This window comes from Peromyscus maniculatus, chromosome 18 (assembly GCF_049852395.1).
Source record: "Peromyscus maniculatus bairdii isolate BWxNUB_F1_BW_parent chromosome 18, HU_Pman_BW_mat_3.1, whole genome shotgun sequence".
Taxonomy (NCBI): domain Eukaryota; kingdom Metazoa; phylum Chordata; class Mammalia; order Rodentia; family Cricetidae; genus Peromyscus; species Peromyscus maniculatus.
In genome coordinates, this window is record NC_134869.1 from 36,391,433 (window position 1) to 36,411,374 (window position 19,942).

The 19,942-nt window shown below is 42.1% G+C and overlaps 2 protein-coding genes across 2 annotated transcripts in view; one reads left to right on the top strand and one right to left on the bottom strand.

The window, feature by feature from the left end:
- Positions 1-1,472, top strand: part of Krr1 (KRR1 small subunit processome component) — a 14,327-nt gene extending 12,855 nt beyond the window's left edge. The window contains exon 10 of the mRNA XM_076553895.1: positions 948-1,472. Coding sequence (XP_076410010.1) covers positions 948-1,090 — 143 coding nt within the window. The 3' untranslated portion in view covers positions 1,091-1,472. The remainder of the gene's footprint in view (positions 1-947) is intronic.
- Positions 1,350-19,578, bottom strand: Glipr1 (GLI pathogenesis related 1). Its single transcript, XM_015993262.3, has 6 exons — positions 19,174-19,578; positions 17,198-17,437; positions 12,122-12,234; positions 4,218-4,303; positions 2,160-2,186; positions 1,350-2,065 (listed from the first exon to the last, which is right to left on the bottom strand). Exons 1-6 carry the CDS (start codon positions 19,345-19,347, stop codon positions 1,911-1,913), a joined length of 795 nt encoding a protein of 264 aa, XP_015848748.2. The 5' UTR covers positions 19,348-19,578; the 3' UTR covers positions 1,350-1,910.
- Positions 19,579-19,942: the final 364 nt, after the last annotated feature.

Genomic DNA, 19,942 nt, shown 5'->3' on the forward strand with positions numbered 1-19,942 from the left:
TTCTCATTGGAAAGATTTAAACCCAGAGCGGCTCTGCTGCCATGCCTGAGGCCTTTCCCAGCTGGGGCCTAGCAGCTCCTTCCTGTGCTAGCACGTACTTCATCACCTGAAGCACCCATCAGGAAAGTCTGCACTAAGGTCTGCCCTCATTCTGATCCACCCTCTGTTTTCTTTCCCTCTGGTGGCACGTGTCAGAACCACCATCCAAAGGCACCATTGGCATGTGGGGTGGGGACGATAATTATTTTTTAAAGTAAGTTTCAGTGGTTAATACTGTGGTAGCCATACCAATGATTGCCTCGGAGTGGAGGCTGAAAATGTCCACACCTCCACTGTCTGGACTATTTGATGGTACATTTTATCTTGTGATTCTTTGATGGTTTGAAAACTGTACCATTATAAGGAAAAGGTACGTCCTCTTAAAATTGTTTTCTGTATTTAGTTCAGCCGTTTGACACCAAGAAGATATTTTGGCCTGTTAAGATCACCAAATGCTCTCATATAACAAGATCATGTTACATAAAATAAGCCTTGTTAAAATTACTCATGCTAGAAGGACTATACCTAATACTTTTCATGGAATGTAATTTTAAATTATTTTGTATGCAATGTGAAAAATTGGCTTACTAATGACTACTCGTAAAGAATTGAATTGAGCCGGGCGTTGGTGGCGCACGCCTTTAATCCCAGCACTCGGGAGGCAGAGCCAGGCGGATCTCTGTGAGTTCGAGGCCAGCCTGGGCTACCAAGTGAGCTCCAGGAAAGGCGCAAAGCTACACAGAGAAACCCTGTCTCGAAAAACCAAAAAAAAAAAAAAAAAAAAAAAAAGAATTGAATTGACTAACTGAATTCAATATACCATACCATTTCATCTGTGATTTGTTTCCTCAACTTTAAATTGTTAGAAATAATTTGAAATTTGCATATTTTCTTGTAAAATTTTGCAGCTTTTACTGAAACTAAGATTGATGTGGCGGCTCTCAAGGAAAAGGTTAAGAAAGCAAAGGCCAAGAAACTGGGCGCTCTCACAGCAGAGGAAGTGAAGCTTAAGATGGAGGCCGATGAAAAGAAACAGAAGAGGAAAAAGTAACATTGGGAAAAAGCTGGACCTGAACTTTGGAAGGTGTTTCCTTTTGTAAAGGATTTTGAGACAACTTTCCTTGCCTCACCCGGAAGTAGTCATGCTCAGAAAATCATGACCAGAGTTTCATCTGTTGATGGACATGTCCTTTGTAAATACATTCATATGTATTCTCAGGTTTGTGCAAGACAGTGGTAGAGACCTGTAGATACATCGTGCCTGGTCAGCCCCAGGCGGTTTTGTCTAGACGTCATTTTAGGAATAACTCTTTTAAATTATATAGATTTTTATTGATTATCAAATCCAATGTCTGTTGCCATTGGGTGTGTTTATAAAGACTAACCAAAGCCTTTGGTTTTGAGGAAAATAAATGCGTATTTTCTACTGCTAATAGCAACTGTTTTGGCTTTATTTTATTCCAGGACAAAACCACCCACAAACAGAAAAACCAAGACTCCAAATCTCTCAGTCCCTATTATCCTAACTCTGAGGAAATGGTACCAGAAAAGTGGATGTGGGCATCTAACCTGCATATATGCAGTGTGCCCACTGAGGCCAAAAGCGGGCATCGGCTCCCCTGGGACTCCAACACAGATCCTCCCCAAAAGCAGCAAGTATTCTTAACCTGGGAGCTGTGAGGGCAGTTGGATTTATAATTATCAGTCTGGTTGTTGCTGAAAGCCTAGCTGTGGCAACCTCGACAGTCCTTATTCATCAAGTAGAGAGGCGAGTTTACTCTTCATAGACTTGGGAAACTCAGCAGTTCTAAGACTCTACAGAAACATTTTAAAATAGCCACTGAGGAATAAGTAGTCCCCCACCGCTGGCATTAGTCCACAAGAACTAAGTTAGGGTATTTGTGCTTTACCAAAATGGTAATTATAACAGACAGTATTAGAAGCACTGATTTAACAATGAGAAAGAGAGATGTGTATCTGTTACGTAGATAGATGGGCCATTCTGGATAGTCAACAGAGTAGTAACCTGTGAAACAAACACAGTGCGCTTTTAGTTTCTCGTGATGGGCGAACCCAGCCCGCCCCGTGCCCCGTCACACAGTTTAGGTTTGCATACGTACGTGAGACAGCGTCTCTCTGTGGGTTAACTGTAAAACCAGAAAGAAGAAAAGGTTAGGGATAGGGGGAGCTGTGTTTTTAATTCCATCTTTATAATCTTTATGAACGTGATTTGGCTTTACGTACAGTGATTGTGGTGGTTTAGAAGAAGATGGCCCCCAGAGGGAGTGGTATGATTAGGAGGTGGGGCTGTGTTGGAGGAAGTGTGTCTCTGTGGGAGTGGGCTTTGATGGTTCCTGTTGCCTTCACCTTGGCTTCCTGCCATGATAATAATGGACTAAACCTCTGAGCCGCCCCAAGTAAAGGTTTCTCTCAGGGTTGCCGTGGTCATGGTGTCCTTTCTCAGCAACAGAAACCCTAAGGCGGTGATTTTCAAAGAGCAATCAAGTTTTTGCTATTAACGGTAAACTTAAATTTTTCAGTATTTTTATATGAACTTAGTATGAATTTTTGTACTCTATCAGTTAGTGGAAAAATTGTTTAATATGCCACAACTACATGATGAATCTTGTTTTGAGCTATGGTTGAAACTAAAGGTTGAAATATAATGACTTGTTTTAAATGATGCAATTACAGTTGTTTTCTAAGCTCCTCCCAGAGAAGAATGGTAGGTACTGTTGATGGTCGTCTGGCTTATTAAAAGACGTAATTACGTCTTCCTCTGAGCTTCAGATTTTGATATTGAGAGCACTAGGGAAGAAAAGTGCCCCCCAATTGCTTTGGCATTCTAGAAGCTTTCTTTTACATGGACTGCTATTGAATGATGGAGCCACCTGGGACTTGTTCTGGGTACTTGCGATCATCTCTGGTCATTACACCTGAGCTGCCTTGACAGTTATACCATGCATTTGCAACGTGCTTCTCGTTTTTCCCCCATGTGCATCTGCAGAGGCATAGATCGACATTCAACCCCAGGAACAAATGGACACCCACGCACTAGCTAAAACTACCTTATGTACCAAGTACTGGCATGGCAGTCTTGCATAATGAATGACAAACCATAATTTGTCAGGTAGGTTCTGTTAAATGAAAGCTTTTTATGTTACGATCGTTACCCTCCTGAACCTCCCAATAAAAGATGGGATGGTTTTGTCAATTGGAAACACTATTAGTACAGAAGAAAGTGCAATGCTTTTCAAATAGGCCTATATTTATATTTAAGAAGTTAGAAAAATCAGTGACAAACTAGATCTTAAGTCATCTAAAGTAAATGGTCTTATATGTACCATGCAAGTGTGTGTGTCTTTCTCACTCCAGTCCCGGGTTGTCACTATTCGACTATAGTCAATCTCAGTTTTGTCAAGTATAGACACCATCTCAAGTTCTATCTTTAAAGGTCCAGAGCTAAGACACCAATAGCATTTTTGTGTTGTGGCAGATATTGACAGTTCATTGAATGATTGCACTCAGCTCTATGAGGTGGTAGTGTCGTACATTTTACTATCAAGGAAATGGATACAGAGCGATGGCCAGGGTCTCATAAAGAACTGTACATTAATTAGACTGGTAATTTTTTTAGTGCCTTAGTTCTGAGAAGAAATTAACTGCACATAGGTACATATTTTTGAGTTTCCTGATGAGGCTGCTATGTATGAATAAAAAATATTAATAATATATTGGGAGAAAAATGGGTCAGGTGCGATTTCATGCCTGAAAAGTTCAGTGTTTAAATGGGGAAAGGGGAGCAGTTTACTGGAATTTAGGTCTGGAAGGGACCTTGAGATTTGTGTAAACAACACACACTCCCTAACAGGATTCATACAGTGAAGCTTGGACTACTATCCCCCTCCCCCCTTCTTAGCACCCCCTATCCTGGCCTTGCAGCCATGAGGCAGCTTGCTGCAGATGTAGCACAAAAGAACAATGGGATTGGCATAACCATAGTAGCTTCAGATTCCCTTCATACCAGGGGCGATAGACCTCTTAAAGGACACTCCTGCAAGCCTGTGTTTGGTCCCAGAACAGTAAGCTATTGGTTTGTTACAGCTCTCTAGCTCCAAGGATAAGACAAATACTTAAACCTTAAGTCTATGGAAAGTTTTTCACGTTATCTTACTTACTGCAGAGATTGTTGAGACACCTGTCATCTTCTGGGCAATCACTGCAAGTGGTTCCTCGCTTATACGGCCGGGTTGGGTAGTTTCCTCTGTGAAGCAGAAGACTGTTAGTAAAGGGCCCCCCAGCGCCATTGCGCTTCACTCTGAATGCTTGACCAAATCCAGAATAGGAAGATGGACAAAGACTCGGGAGGCGAATAAAATGCGCAGAGATGGAAGCAAGGGGAAGGTTGCTAACATTTGGAGGGTTCATGTTATGTCCTAGTGTCTGAGTATTATATAATTTATACCATCTCATGTAACTATGATAACTCTGAGAATGAATTATTTTTCTGTTTAGCAATAAGGAAACTGAAGATCTGGGAGATTAATAGGTTGCCAAAGATCTCAGTTTATATATATGAGTCAGAAAGAAATCTAAAAAGGCCTTATGTTGGGCCTTTTCTCTTTAACCCATAGCCTATATGATTACTTCCATCTAAACACTGCCTATCCTAGAAAACAATTACACTGTATATATTTTCATTGTTCCAGGTCACCATAGTTTTTACTAGATACATTATTGGACTGGGGTGGTGACCTACAAAAGGAAAAGATGGGAAAATTAGAAACAATCCATTTGCATATAAACAATGTGATATGAATAGTAACTGATAATTACTGTGTAATAAAAGATCAAAGGGTGATCTGGAGGAGGTGGGAATGGGGGGTGGGCTGGGGGGAGAGGTGGGCGAGAGAGGGAGAACAGGGGAATCTGTGGATATTATGTTGAACTGAATGGTGTTGTAAAATAATAATAAAAAAAAAAAAGAAAAAAAAAAGATCAAAGGGATGGATGGGGAGAGCTCAGTGAAGTGTTTGCCATGCATCCATGAAGAGCCCATGTTCATTTCTTAGCTCCTACTACAAAGCCAGGAATGGCAGTGTTTTGTTTCAAGTTCTAGCTTTGGGGAGTTAGGTAGGTGGATCCCTGGGACTCACTGGCTGGCCAGCCTAGCCTCATCAGTGAGCCCCAGGTCCCAGTGAATAATATCTCAGAAACAAGGCATTGTATGTAGAGGATAGGGATGGGGAGCTGGAGAGATGGCTCATTGGTTATAAGCCCCTGCTCTTTCAGAGAACCTGGGTTCAGTTCCTAGCACTCACATGATGGCTCACACAACAATCCATGACTCCTGACCTTAGGTTCCAAAGGATCTGACACCCTCTTCTGACCTCTGAAGGCACCAGCTACATAGGCGATACACATATAAACATACAAGCAAAACATTCAAACATGAACAAATCTAAAAAAAAAATTAAAACCATGCACACCAACACATACATGTGTACCTGCACATGTGTGCATCTATCCCCTCCCCCAACAAAAATAAGATAGCAAGGGGTCTGGTAATAATTACAGCCAGTTTCAAAGTAGGGCTGAACATCAACTACTTAGCATCTGCAGCAAATAGAGTGTGTGTTCTAATAACATCCACTGTTCTCAAAGATACAGGTACTGATAATAAAAAAAAAATCAGTTATGGCTAAAACAATGGATTCTTGTTCATAATAAAAGGGAATGTTAGTTTCATGGAAAACAAAGATTTAACTTTTCTAATTGAAGTTTATAGATGTCTCCTTCTCCAGTTCTAATACACCCCCCATTAAGAAATCCTTATTTAGAACCACAACTATATTTCATCCCCAGTCCTTTATGCATATAACTATCTGTATCTATCTTCTAATCTCATTTGGCTTCAAGTTAAATTAGGTTGCTTCAGAAGTTCACTTTCTGGGGTTGGGGCTGGGGAATATGGTACATTGATAGAACATTTGTCTAGCATGGATGAAACCTTAAACTCAATCTCCAATACTGTAAAAATAATGATAAATTATCCTCGTCTTATATCGTAGAAAACAGAACAAACATGTTAGAGAGATTACTGATTTCCAAAACAGACATTAGTCACTGGGGGGCCTTTCACTAGTAAAAAGCACAGCACACAAGAAGCAGTTTAAGTTGTAGAATGATTTTGATGAAATCACTATTGTTAAACCTTATTTTTTAATTATGCATTCCAAACTCGAAGGGGAAAAATGTTACTTGAAATCGGTAGATTCGTTTTGGGGAAAACGTGAAACTAGAAAGACCTGGGTTTGTTTGAGTAGGTGTAATTAAGACAAAGACCAACATTCCGCCTAACATAAAAGCAGAGTATTTTTGTAACTGTCCTAGAAGTCTGAGAGATAAGATGCTTGGGACTCTGGAAAGAGGGGAGATGAGTCTGAGTAAAGGTCCCCAAGGGAGTAGCAGGCGGTAGTGGTACCCAAAGAACACTAGCGTATACTTACAGTCAAAGCTTACTCCCTCCTGTTTTACAAGCCCCTCCTCCTTCCACCCTACTCTGGATGCTGTCTTACTCAATGTGGTATCGCTGTGAAGAGACACCATGACCAAGGCAGCTCTTAACTGGGGGCCTGCTTCAAAGTTCAGAGGTATAAGTGCATTATCATCATGGTATGAAGACAGGCCGAGATCTACATCCTGATCCACGGAGGCAGAGTGTGGCCTGGGCTACAGTGATATGCTTCCCCTAACAAGGCCACACCTCCTAATCCTTTTATATACGTGTGTCTGTACCACATAAATACAACTTTGAAGACAGCAGGCTGGCTGGCTTGTGTGAAGCTCAGTAAAGAGTATGTGTTAAAAAGACTCTAAACGGGGGCTGCAGAGATGGCTCAGAGGTTAAGAGCACTGGCCACTCTTCCGGAGGTTCTGAGTTCAATTCCCAGCAACCACATGGTGGCTCACAACCATCTGTAATGAGATCTGGTTCCCTCTTCTGGCCTGCAGGTATACATGCAGATAGAGCTCTCATATACATAAAATAAGTAAATAGCCGGGTGGTGGTGGCGGTGGAGGCACATGCCTTTAATCCTGGCACTCGGGAGGCAGAGGCAGGTGGATCTCTGTGAGTTTGAGGCCAGCCTGGTTTACAGCACGAGATCCAGGACAGGCTCCAAAACTACACAGAGAAACCTTTTCTCGAAAAACCAAAAAGAGAAAAGAAAAAAAAAAAAAAAAAAAAAGACTCTAAACGGAAGAATGGATGAAAAAAATGTGGTACATATACACAATGGAGTACTACTCAGCAGAGAAAAACAATGAAAGCATGAAATTTGCAGGCAAATGGATGGAACTAGAAAAAAAAATCATCCTGAGTGAGGTAACCCAAACCCAGAAAGACAGTCATGGTATGTACTCATAAGTGGATTCTAGATATAAAATAAAGAACAATCAGACCACAACCCATAGAACCATGGAGGCTATATATATATTGCATGGAGGTCCCTAGGACGACTGTGGCTTATAATAAATTCCGGTTTTACTCAAAAAAAAAAAAAAAAAGATGACTCTAAAGTTAGTCTTATAACCTATGTTTCAAAATTTGATATAATTCTGAAGCTAGCATGAATCTATACTAGAATTCACATTTGTACTTACTGTTATAATAAATATTTTTGAATCACTCCATCTTTGATAGATATAGCCTATAACTGGTATTTCTGGATAGTTCTTTATGTCACCTTCATAGCTACAGGAAGTAGTTGGTGCTCTTGTCATTTTTGACCTCTTGGGTACAACAGACTCCGAGACTAATTTGTGGTCACACAGCATTCTAACTACCCTACCCTTCGAAGGTGTCACGAAAAGTTGTCACTGGTTCAATCACAGCTTTGGCTGTGGTTTCTCTTGTTTCTCCCTTCCCAGGTCAGATTTTTAAGTCAAAACTGTTGTTGATTTTGAAATGACACTTGACTTCAGTTCTTCCTTCCAGCTCACATATTCAACACCTCTCTGGAACAATAAGCTCAGGGAGAAATGAGTCTGTTCCAGTTCGGGAATCCAAGCAAAATTCTAGGCAGCAAATGAAAGGAAAATGGTTACATGTGGAAAAGCTTTAAAGCCCAAAACTATAAACAACTACTGCAAGTCACTAAGGAAGTCACCGCAACAGGAGAATAGGGCAGACGATAGGATTCACAAAAGATAGGGATAACAGTCTGGTAAAGTGGCTTTTAATCACTAGTTAGGAAAGAGATGGAGAAGAAAAAGTTTTCGGCGGCCCACCTTCCACCACCTACTGGCCATTCACATGAAACCCAATCCTGAACTCTAGTTAGAGACCCCAAAGCAGTGTCCCTCCACCTTCTTGTCAGCCAACCCACCTACTGCAACAGCCGGGGACCACGCAGAGCCAGACCCAGAACCCCGTTTAGGAGCCTCTTACTGCCGATTAGCCACTGCTGGGCTTGGAACCCCAGTAAGGGACCTCTAGAGCTAGTCCCCTTCCCTCATCCATCAGCCACCCTGCTCACCTCTTGGCTGGAACTCCACTGAAAGACCTCAGGAGCCAGCTCCCTCCCCAGCTACTCCATCCACCTATCAGTTATCCCAATAACTATGCTAGTTTGGGACTGTGGCATCCAAATCACAATTCCAGGTAGAAACCATCAGAGACCAGTCACCCGCCTGACCATCAGCCTCCCCCACCCCCTACCAGCTGAGCTCTAGGGCCACATGGAGCCCCATAGGGAATCCCAGCTATGGATACCTGAGCCAATTCTTCCACCTGCCCACACAACTATTAGCCACCCCACCCACTGCTTATCTGAACCAAAATTCCAAAGTGCTCCAAGACTGAAAACTTGGCATCATACAGTTGGTCCATAACCCTGACAAGATCCAAACACCCACCCAGCCAACAAAGGTGAGCTTATATCTATCCATACAAACACCACCAACTAACCCTAAATGCCTAAGTCCCATGCAAAAAACAACAACAAAAACAAAAAACAAAAAAAAAAAACCATGAATTATCAATACGTCTCCTCAAGAATCCAACACCCCTATTGTAGTGGGTAGCTGTTCCAGCTTTGATATGGAAGTACTACCCCCATTGAGGCTTCCACTAACTATCATGCCTACCTGTGGCTTGCCCCTGAGGTGGGGCTGAAACTGGAGCCCTTAAGACCCGAGATCTGGATGTGCCGGCTCTCTTAGTTCCTGGTAATCCTGGATGCTGGATGGTAAACCGAGCAGAGTTCTCCAGAGAACACCACTGGACTGCACTTCACCTCTCCTAGACCCTGTAACCTATCCCTTGTAAGTTACCTCCCAAAATAAACCTCCCTTTTAACTACATGGAGTTGCCTTAATAACTCCCAATACCCCTATAGTATTATTTCCTGAGAAAAGCAATTTAGCCAACACCCAAGATAAGGACTTTAAAATTACAAAAAGGTTCAAGGGTCTCAAAAAAAGGATATGAATAAATGCCTGGATGAAGACCCTGAAAACATTTGAGTAAAATAACGAAAAGAAGATTTGAAAATAGAATTTAGTAAAGAGAGGATCTCTGAAGAAAAGCCAAACTGGAATAAAACTTGAAATGAAAACCCCAGGTGTGGTGATAGTTTATTTGTGCTCTAACAAATAAAGCTTGCCTGGGAATCAGAGGACAAAGCCAGCCACTATATTAAACATAGAGGTCAGGCTGTGGTAGCACACTCCTTTAATCCTAGCATACTGGAGGCAGAGATTCACCCGGACCTCTGAGTTCAAGGCCACAGCGGGAACAGAGTCAGGAGTGGTGGCACACGCCTTTAGTTCCAGCACTAGTTAACCATAGCGGTCTGGAGGTCTGTACAGACAGAAAGGAAGTGATAGAGCTGGGTGGAGAGAGGAAGTAAGATGGCAGGGCACAGAAAGGTATATAGGCATGAGTACACAGGAAGTAACTTTTGGGCTGAGGATTTCCTAGCAGAAAGAACTTGTGGCTAGCTTGTTCTGTTCTTCTGATCTTTCACTTTCACTCTAATATCTGGTTCCAGGTTTTTTATTAATAAGACCATTTAGCAATTCGTGTTATACTCAGGAAGTCAAACAAAAAGCTCAGATGAAAGCCTCACCCACAGACTGCACCAAGAGGAAGAGAGAGTATCACTTAAGAGAAAGTGTTAAGTATAAAATACCCCAGGAACAAAACATCCAGGATATCTGAGATACTATAAAAAGACAAAAACCTAAAAATAATAGGTATAGAAGGAAAAGAAACCCAGGTCAAAAGCGGAAAAAAAAATCAAATTTCTCAATTCTAAAGAAAGAGATTGTATTATCAAGGTGCAGAAAACATACAGAACACCATATAGACAGAACCAAAAAAGGAAACGCCTCATGACATAATAATTAAAACATTAAAATATGTACAGAACTATGAAAGGATGTTGAAAGCCAGAAGAGAAAAACACCAAGTCACATACAGAGGCAGACCCTTGCAAAGAACACCAGACTGTTCCCTGGAGACTTTGAAAGCCGGAACAGTCCAGACTGATGTTCTACAAGTTCTGAAAGAGCAGAGATGCTGACCCAGACTACTATACCCAGCAAAACTGTCAGTTCTAACCAAAGGAGGAAAACTTGACATGAATGTCCACTAAGACAGCTTTGCATAGGATACTGCCAGGGATATGTTAGTCTGAAGAGATGATTAAACACATCCAAGAGGGCACAAGGAATAAAAAATTCTAAAACAGTAACTAAGGGAGGTCTGAGAAACCACCACAACAGAAATAAACACTAGTAGGTAATAATAATTCTCCCAATAGCTAACAAAAGCCAAAGACAAGCAGGTTAGATTAGCAAACAGGATCCATGGTTTTGCTGTCTCCAAGACACAGCTCACCATGAAAAATATAGCACACCTTAGGGTAAATGAATGGGGAAAAGTCTTCTAAGCAAACCACTAAAAAATCCAGCAGATATATCTATTTTATGACACAATATACTTCAAATCAAAACTAACTAGGATAGAGAAGAATGCTTCATATTCATTAAGGGGAAAATCCAAGAGGATATTACAGTTCTAAATACTTAGACCCCCAAATACCACCCAGTTTTACAAAGGAAACATGTTTAGATCTAAAAATCACATTATTGGCCCAAGCGCAGTGATAATGGGTGTCTTTATACCCCACACTCATCCCTAGGTCATACAGACAGACAAAAACTAAATAGAGAAGCCCTGGAGTTAAGTGGATATAACAGATGCTTATAGTGTACCACATCCAAACACTAAATAATAATAATAATAATAATAATAATAATAATAATACACATTCTTCTCAGTAGCCCATGGTTCTTTCTCCAAAATTGACCACATATTAGGACACAAGGCAACTTCTCAGGAAACATGGGGAAAATTGAAATAACATGCATCCTGTACTGTATAAAAGCAATAAAGATACCACCAACAATAATCTAACACTTGAAACACGCAGAGTGTTCACACATAGAATGACTCAGCATTATCTATCACTGTTTTTGTATTTACTGGAACCAAGCTGGAAAACATCTATTTCTGGTTTGACCACAGTTTTCTGACTATGTATGACTCACAAGCACAGTGAAGTAGAATTGCTTTTCTCATTTCCAGAGGGGACAAACTGTTTTTACCTGAAAAATTCAACTGTCAAAAGTAATGAAGTAATTAATATAAACTGAGTGATTCCACCTTAGTTTTTTTGTTTGTTTTATGTGGAAAGTATGCTATGATCTTAATAAAACAATAAGTTAATATCAATCCTCCTTCCTTCTATTAATATATCAATTTATGTCCCTGGCAAATATTTTCACCTTGTTACTCTTAAAGATGAATGCCTTTGTAGTGTTAATAAAGTGTGTGTGCACATGCACCCTCTCACAAACAAACAGGAAAAATGTATTAGAGTATTAATGGAGTGAGTCTCTGGGTAAAGAATTTAGAGGCCTTGGGATTTTTGTTTACACATTTTCTAGATTTTCTATATTAAAGATGAATACCTGTAACAACATATTTTTAGAATTTAATTCAAGCACTTACCCTGGTCCATAGTTGCATATAAAATGTGCTCCATTAGAAAGGCTTTCAAAGTTAGCAACTCTAGGGCAAAATTGCACTGCACAGCCAACCTTGTAACTATCTGCCCAAACAACCTGGAAGCACAAGAGAACTTCTTACCATAGAAATGAACATTCGATCATCATCAAGCCTTCATAATTATGGTAAGGAATAGCTACTCTAGTTAGTTGTACAACGTTCTTTACCAGGGAAATTTTGGGTGCTCAAAATGCCGCTGGAAGCCGGGCGGTGGTGGCGCATGCCTTTAATCCCAGCACTCGGGAGGCAGAGGCAGGCGGATCTCTGTGAGTTCGAGGCCAGCCTGGGCTACCAAGTGAGTTCCAGGAAAAGGCGCAAAGCTACACAGAGAAACCCTGTCTCGAAAAACCAAAAAAAAAAAAAAAAAAAAAAAAAATGCCGCTGGAAACAAGTTCTGAAGTATAATCTCGGTATATGTGTAAAATAAACACGTATATGGCAAGATAATAGTGGGAAGCTATTGTAGGACCCCTACAGGTATCACAGCCAGAGAATGAAAACCCACTACAGCCAGACTTGATCAATCAAACTGTACCAAAACTTCTAGAGAGTCCGATCCTGTGCTTTAATTTTCTTACATATTTAAACACAAACTGGGGCGATGTCTCCACATGACAGTTATCATAACGAAGCTTCAGGAACGGCTACATCAAAATTCCCCTGCACAGTAACAAAGCGCCTGTGCCCTTTACAATAAGAATGAGTTCTATTGGCTGATAAACAGAGCTCAGGGCCCAGAGGAAGGATTTGTAATAACAATAAAGATGGATTCTATTGATGGAGGATGCAAAGTACCTGGGGCCACCTTCATAAGGGTTCATAATGAGTTCTATTCACTGAGAGACAAAGCTCAGGAGTAGAGCCTAAACAATTCTCAGGATTTGGGGAGAAATTGAGGTGGAGGCTGGCTCCTAATAGAATAATAGCAAAGGATCCCCTGGTTCTTTGCCCACTTACACTCAAGCATTCCAGGTGACCAGGTGTCATTCTTCTTTCCATTAAGGAAAGCAAACCTGTGCGCAAGAATCCTGGTTTCTCCAATGCTTACTGTAAGCCAGACGTTCTCAACCTGTGGGTTATGACACCTTTGGGGTCGCCTTATCAGATAGCATGAATGTCAAATATTTACATCATGATTCATAACAATAGCAAAATTACAGTTATGAAGTAGCAATGAAATAATTTTGTGGTTGGGGGAGGTCTCCACCACATGAGGAACTTTACTAAAGGGTTGCAGCATTAGGAAGGTTGAGAACCACTGCTCAAAGCCATGCTTCCTACAGAAAGCTACCACAGTGAAATAAAACAGGGTAACTTGATGGAGTGTCTGCTGGGAAGAAAGCAGCTGATTCAAAGGGAGTGTTCAGGGAAGACCTCTGAAGTGACCTTCGAACTGAGATGCAAGTGATGAGGGTGTAGCTTGAGAAAACTAGGGGACAAGCAAGGTGGGTAGGACCTTGGGCACGGGGTTCTGTGCAGAACATGTTCGTTCTGAGCTGTCTATTAGATATTGAAGTAAAGACCGGCATAGCCACTGGGCTTAACCACCTGCAGTTCAGAGGATTGGGTAGCACCAGAGAAAGCAACCTGGAAGACACAAGGCTGTATCAGACCATATATAGGCAAAGATGATAGAAAGGAAGGGGTAACCGCGACCCTGGGTTAAGAAAATACATACAGGAGCAGCCAGCAAAGCAGATGTAAAATGTGGTCCCTTGCTGTTGAGGAAGTGGAGACCACAGCTGGTTCCCAGGAAGGCAGCTGTGCTGTCAGGCTGGGTCCGGTGCTCAGGGGAGCTCCAGACTGCGTTGAAATCAATATGCCTGCAGCATCTTTACCACCTTCCAAGATGCTGTCTCCTTCCTTTCCTGAGAAGCATCCCACCTCGTCATTTTCCACCGGTTCCCATAAATTATGCGGCTCGTCTTGACTAAGAATGATGAGTATTAAAGATGACCAAAAAAAACGGGGCCTGGAGAGATGGCTCAGAGGTTAAGAGCACTGGCTGCTCTTTCTGAGGACCTGATTTCAATTCCCAGCAACCACATGGCAGCTTACAACCATCTATAATGAGATCTGGTGCCCTCTTCTGGCAAATGTATACATAATAAATAAATAAAATATATTAAAAAAAAATTACCAAGAACATTTGAGAACCTAATTAGTTCTTGAAGTCAAACCAACCATTTCAGAGTTTTTTTTTTTACAGTGACACAAAAATTATACTTTAAGATTTTTTTTAACCATAATTATGAAGGCATTTTGTGCCAAGCATTGTACTAAATATGTAGGCATAATGGTGGGTGATCTGGGGTCTGCAGGAACCTTCATGAAATCTAGACAGAGGCAATCATGGAACTGATAGAGCTCTGATCTCTATCAAGGGTTCTAATACATGGCTTCTCTGAGGGCCACAGACATTGATCTGTCTTTAAACACAGAGCAGTGTCCTGTGTGAGCCCAGGGTAGAGAGGACTCATTCACCAACTACAACAGAGGCTGGTCTGGCTGTGGAAAAAAAGCATGTTTACTTTAGAAAATTAAATTATCACTCCCTGAGGAGAAAGTAGAGGGAGGGAAAAGAGCAAGCCCAGGATGGAATCGGAGATTGCCAAAGGTCTTCAGGTGGGACAAAGGGATGCAGACACATGGGTAGGAGTGCCTACCTTTTGCAGACTGACGTTCCCTTGCTTTGGGAGCTGGGAAGAAACTAGAGAGGTTGTTCCTAAATCTCAGAGACAAAGAGCCATGCCATCCTTTGGCTAGAAACAGTAGTCTCTTCTCCATGACTGAAAAGGATTGCTCCCCGAGGAACAGCTCTGAGTATCGGAAGCTGGGAGCCCCATGTGGGGATCTCCAGCCTAGACAGACAGTAAGGCGACTTGGGCTTCTCTGTTGAGACGTTGAACATTGTTGGGTCAACGTGACCCTTGTACTTCTACTTTCCAATCACTTTTGTTTTATTTTGAAACTTTCAATTTTAATATTCATTTCATTTGGGCCTGATTTTTATCTGGGCTGCCCACATCAGACTTACTGAGAAACATTGGTGTTCTTAGACAACTCCGTTTCAGCTGTATTTCAACAGCTCCCGTCAGGTGCTCCTTCCACACCATACCAGGAGTCCCATGTCACCATTCCTATCTATCACCTTAGCTCACTTAGCATTTTGTTTAATCTCTTAGTTTTTGAGGACTTCCTTCCTTCCATAGTGTTTTCAGATTTCCTTCCTCTTTGGGCCACCTGTACTTTTTCAGAAATGTGCAGATATTGCTTAGCATGCGCAGTATGCTTCAGTTGGTGTGTTAGCTATTAGTCACTGAGGCAAAACATCAGAAGAAAGGCAGGTTCTAGGTCATGATTCCAGTATGTGGTCATCTGTCATCATTGCCTTTAGCTCTGTGATGAGGGTCATAGAAACTAGTCCTACCTTGGAATGTCCAGGAAACCAAAGAGAGAACACGGAGGATAAAGTCCCAATATCCCTTTCAAGTGACTACCCCATGACCTAATCTTCCTTTGCCTGGACCCCACCCAGTACAGCTTTCAACACATTCCAACAGTGCATCAGGCCTTTAGGAAACATTGATGACTTCAACTCTAATAGTTTTCAAAGTTGGGTTAAACTGGATATGGCGCCTCCCATCTCTAATCCCAGTACTTGGGAAGCTGAAACAGAAATCTCACTGTGACATCAAGGCCTACCTGGGCTACACACTGGATCTCAGGCTAGCCTGGGCCACAGAGTTTGTCCTGTGGTTATCTTTACCTAGTCGTCAAAGAGGCAAGCTGGGGTTACACAGTGTCAGGGTGGGAATATGAACTCAGATCCAAATTGAATCTGGAACTTTCCCACCAGTGAATCCTCTAAACAAAAATGAAAACTTGCCAGTCTGTCCCCAGTGACCATAAAGGTAAAGTGTTGAATTAGCATGTCAAGAAATATTGACTGTTCACAGAGAGATAATCAATCTGACCGTATGTCCTGTACTGCGTACCAGCTGTTGTCATTGGGCAACATATGGAAACAACTTGATTTTCAAAAAGAACAGGGTAAGTAGAACATTACAATCCCCACTTTAGGTAACTGTCCAGCAGGAAGCTGAAGTGACTGAATTGTCCTGAAACCCCCCCACCAAGGTCCCTTCAAAGAATGAAACAGGAATTATAGTCAAGATATATCAGTATCCTCTTCCAACATGATTTATTAGAAAACTAGATCCTGGGCTCTAATCTTTGCTCAGTACTTACCAACAAGTGTTGGTCCAGATTTCTCTACAGCACACTCTGAAATATTAACTTATATGCTGATCCTTGATGGGCTTACAATCTCAGAGGTGTGAGTAAGGAGAAACAGGAGGGGCAAGGAAGGCAGGATGTGGTTGGAAATGGTTTCTGGCTCTCAGGCTAGCTCCCTCTGATTTTGGGGGACACATGTGTGCAGCTTTGGGAGACACGCATGCGCATGGCTAGTGCAATTCAGAGAAACTGACACCAGCCATGTGAGCAAAGAGGACACAGAAACTATACCACCAAGCCAATGTTCCACACTGCAAGAGGTGTGGCACTTGGTTCTTGAACATGGAATTTGGCAAATGAAAAAATAAAGACTTTAGGATAAATTAACCAGGTATAGAAGGTGTACAATGCATAGGAATAAGCCTGTTACTTTGAATTTTAAAGAGCTGAGCATCAAAATATGTGGCACTCAGAAGACAGTTCACTTTATAATAGACTTGTTAGCCATACTTGTAACTCCCTCATCCCTGGGAGTCAGAACAAGAGGAGAGATTCAAGTTCATGTCACACAGACTTGAGACAGCAGAAATGTCCCTCAATTTTTAATGAGTATTACTGCCTAGACGGATGGCTCCTATATGACTTTATCCATGTAACTAGCTTCTCCAAGTATGTTTTCCTCTCATATTTATAACCATACTAGCTCACTATATATTTCTTCAATACCACGTTCAGTTCTCTCTTCACCTTTAAAAAGGTGATTCCAGGGGAAGTATTTACCTGAGTGTAATGGCCGCAGACTTTTGTGCATCTCATAGTGCTGAAGTCATAGTACTTGATTTCATTGTACCAGTCCGAGATGGCTGCAGAAGCCGAAAAGAGGAATAAAGATCCAGTCCAGATATTTTCCCCCACTACGGTGAAGTTTGGGTGCAGCCGTGATTTCAGCTGTGGGTTGTGTGCAAATCGACAAGATTTTGCCCACGCTTTTGCAATCCGGGCTAGTGCTGGGTCCCAAGACTGAAAAATAAACAGCATAAAAGTCAAGAAAGAAATCTCTTCCTCAAAACTGTAACAACACAAGGCTTTCCCCCTGTTCATTCAGATCTGTAGACCAGTGGGGACTGGCTTACTACTTACTGTACTACCAGATTCCAGTTCCTTCTGGAGTGGGAGCCCAAGGGGCAAGTGAGGTGGGATGACAGGAACTGAGGAGGAGCCACAGCCTATAATGCTAACTACTTAGTCTCAACCTGCTAGGGAGGGCAAGAATACGAAGCCATCGGGTCAGAGAATAGGACTAGGAGAGGAGAAGCCGAAACATCTCTGGCTGTAGGTGATAGAGACTTATCACGAGAAGCCCTAAGAGGTGGACAAGTCCAATGAAGCAGCAGGGGAAATAAAGATCAGCAGGCAACACATGGCAGCTTCAGGGCAATAGAGATCAGCATGTAACACGTGGTTGCTTCTGTATAAAGTAGTGAACATGCTTAAACACACACACGCACACACACACACACACACACACACACACACACACACACACACACACCTCCAGAATAGCTCCATTCTCATAGTCCTCCAACAATATACGTAGGAATAAACCTTACCAAGGGGGTGAATTACCTCTCCAATGAAAACCAAACACTGAAGAGAACACCAGAGCAGCGGTTCTCAACCTGTGGGTTGAGACCCCTTTGGGGGATGAACGACCCTTCACAGGGCTCGCATATCAAGATATCTCGCATATCAGATATTTACATTATGATTCATGGCAGTAGCAAAATTACAGTTATGAAGTAGCAACAAAAATAATCTTATGGGGCTGGGCAGTGGTGGCGCACACCTTTAATCCCAGCACTCGGAAGGCAGAGCCTGGTGGATCTCTGTGAGTTTGAGGCCAGCCTGGTCTACAGAGCGAGATCCAGGAAAGGCACCAAAACTACACAGAGAAACTCTGTCTCTAAAAAACCAAAACCCCAAATAGTAGTAGTAGTAGTAGTAGTAGTAGTAGTAGTAGTAGTAGATAATAATAATAATAATAATAATAATAATAATAATAATAATAATAATTTGATGGTTGTGAGTCACCCTGACATGAAGAAGTGTATTAAAGGGTCACAGCATTAGAAAGGTTGAGAATCACTGCTCTAGAGAATGGTAAGGCTCACGGAGTAGGGTTCATGCTCATGGAGTAGGGTTCATGCTCATGGAGTAGGGTTCATGCTCATGGAGTAGGGTTCATGCTCACGGAGTAGGGTTCATGCTCATGGAGTAGGGTATTTTCAAGCAACAGTACAGCTGAAAGATGTTTACAGATTTACTTTGCTACTAATGCTTTCTCCTTAAAGCTAGGGAAAAAAAAAAACAGAAAATGAACACAGAAACACAAAAGACTCCCTATGCCAAAGGATGTCTGAGCAAAAATAACAGTGCTAGAAGAATTGTCAATCTGGACTTCAAAAATATAAAGTGCGGTCAGAAAGGAGACGAACAGAGGAGGGCGCTAGACAAATGATGCCCGGGAAACTGGATAGGCATGCACACACACGGAAGCACGAAACCGAATCATGGCTGTAGCTTTGCTTAAGACAGAGCCCGGGAAAGGCTTCACCGTGTGGGTTCTGATCACACGCACACAGTCATTACAAGCAAAACAAAAAAACGGTTCAGGATGACCCAGAATGCACATCCAGCCTAATGCAGGCAAGCGGCTTCTGACTGACATGTGCTATAAGTTCTGCTGGTGCACTCACCATGTACAGCATATTCCTGGCTTTTGGATTCACCTTTGACCGGAACTGGTTGTGAATTTGAACACATTTTTTGATGAAATCCTCATCTGCTATGTCTGGCAAAGTACTTGCTGTATATGAAGCACTAGAAACGGAAGAAACCATCCAGGCAATCACAACAAGGAGGGCCTGCATGATCGATCCCTCTGGCTGCAGATGGACCTAGAACACAAGAACCCCGGCGTTTTGACAGGACGCTTGGTTCTCTCAGCTTTCAGACTTTTTTCTTCTTCCTGTGCTGGAGGTTGAACCCAGGGTCACTTGTGCTAGGCATGGGCTCTGCCACTGCACCAGATCTTCAGCCCTCTGCTTCTTTATGGCCAACTTCGCAAAGCGCAGGCAATGTCAGCTTGAGAAGCCCGAAAGCAGAACGTGAAGTTGTTATGAAACTTCCACACTGGGTTTCTCCATATATGGCTTGCAGCTCATTTTGCTCTTAACCCTGTCAGAGCTTCTCGATGACACAGCAGCTAGAGAACACAGATTGCTAGGCTTTGAGATGGGAGATAGTCCCAAAGGAATTCCTGTGGTCTTCAGAAATAAGTCCTGTATTACTCAGGCCTCTCTAAAGGAACAGACATGACAGAAGGCATGTATTAAAAGGGGATTTATTAGACTGGCTTAGAGGATGTGGCCTGAGGGGTCCCACAATGGTTGTCTCTTGCCAGTAAGCCTCAGAATCTGGTAGTTGTTCAGTCTCTGAGGCAGGATGTCTCAGCAGTCAAATTCT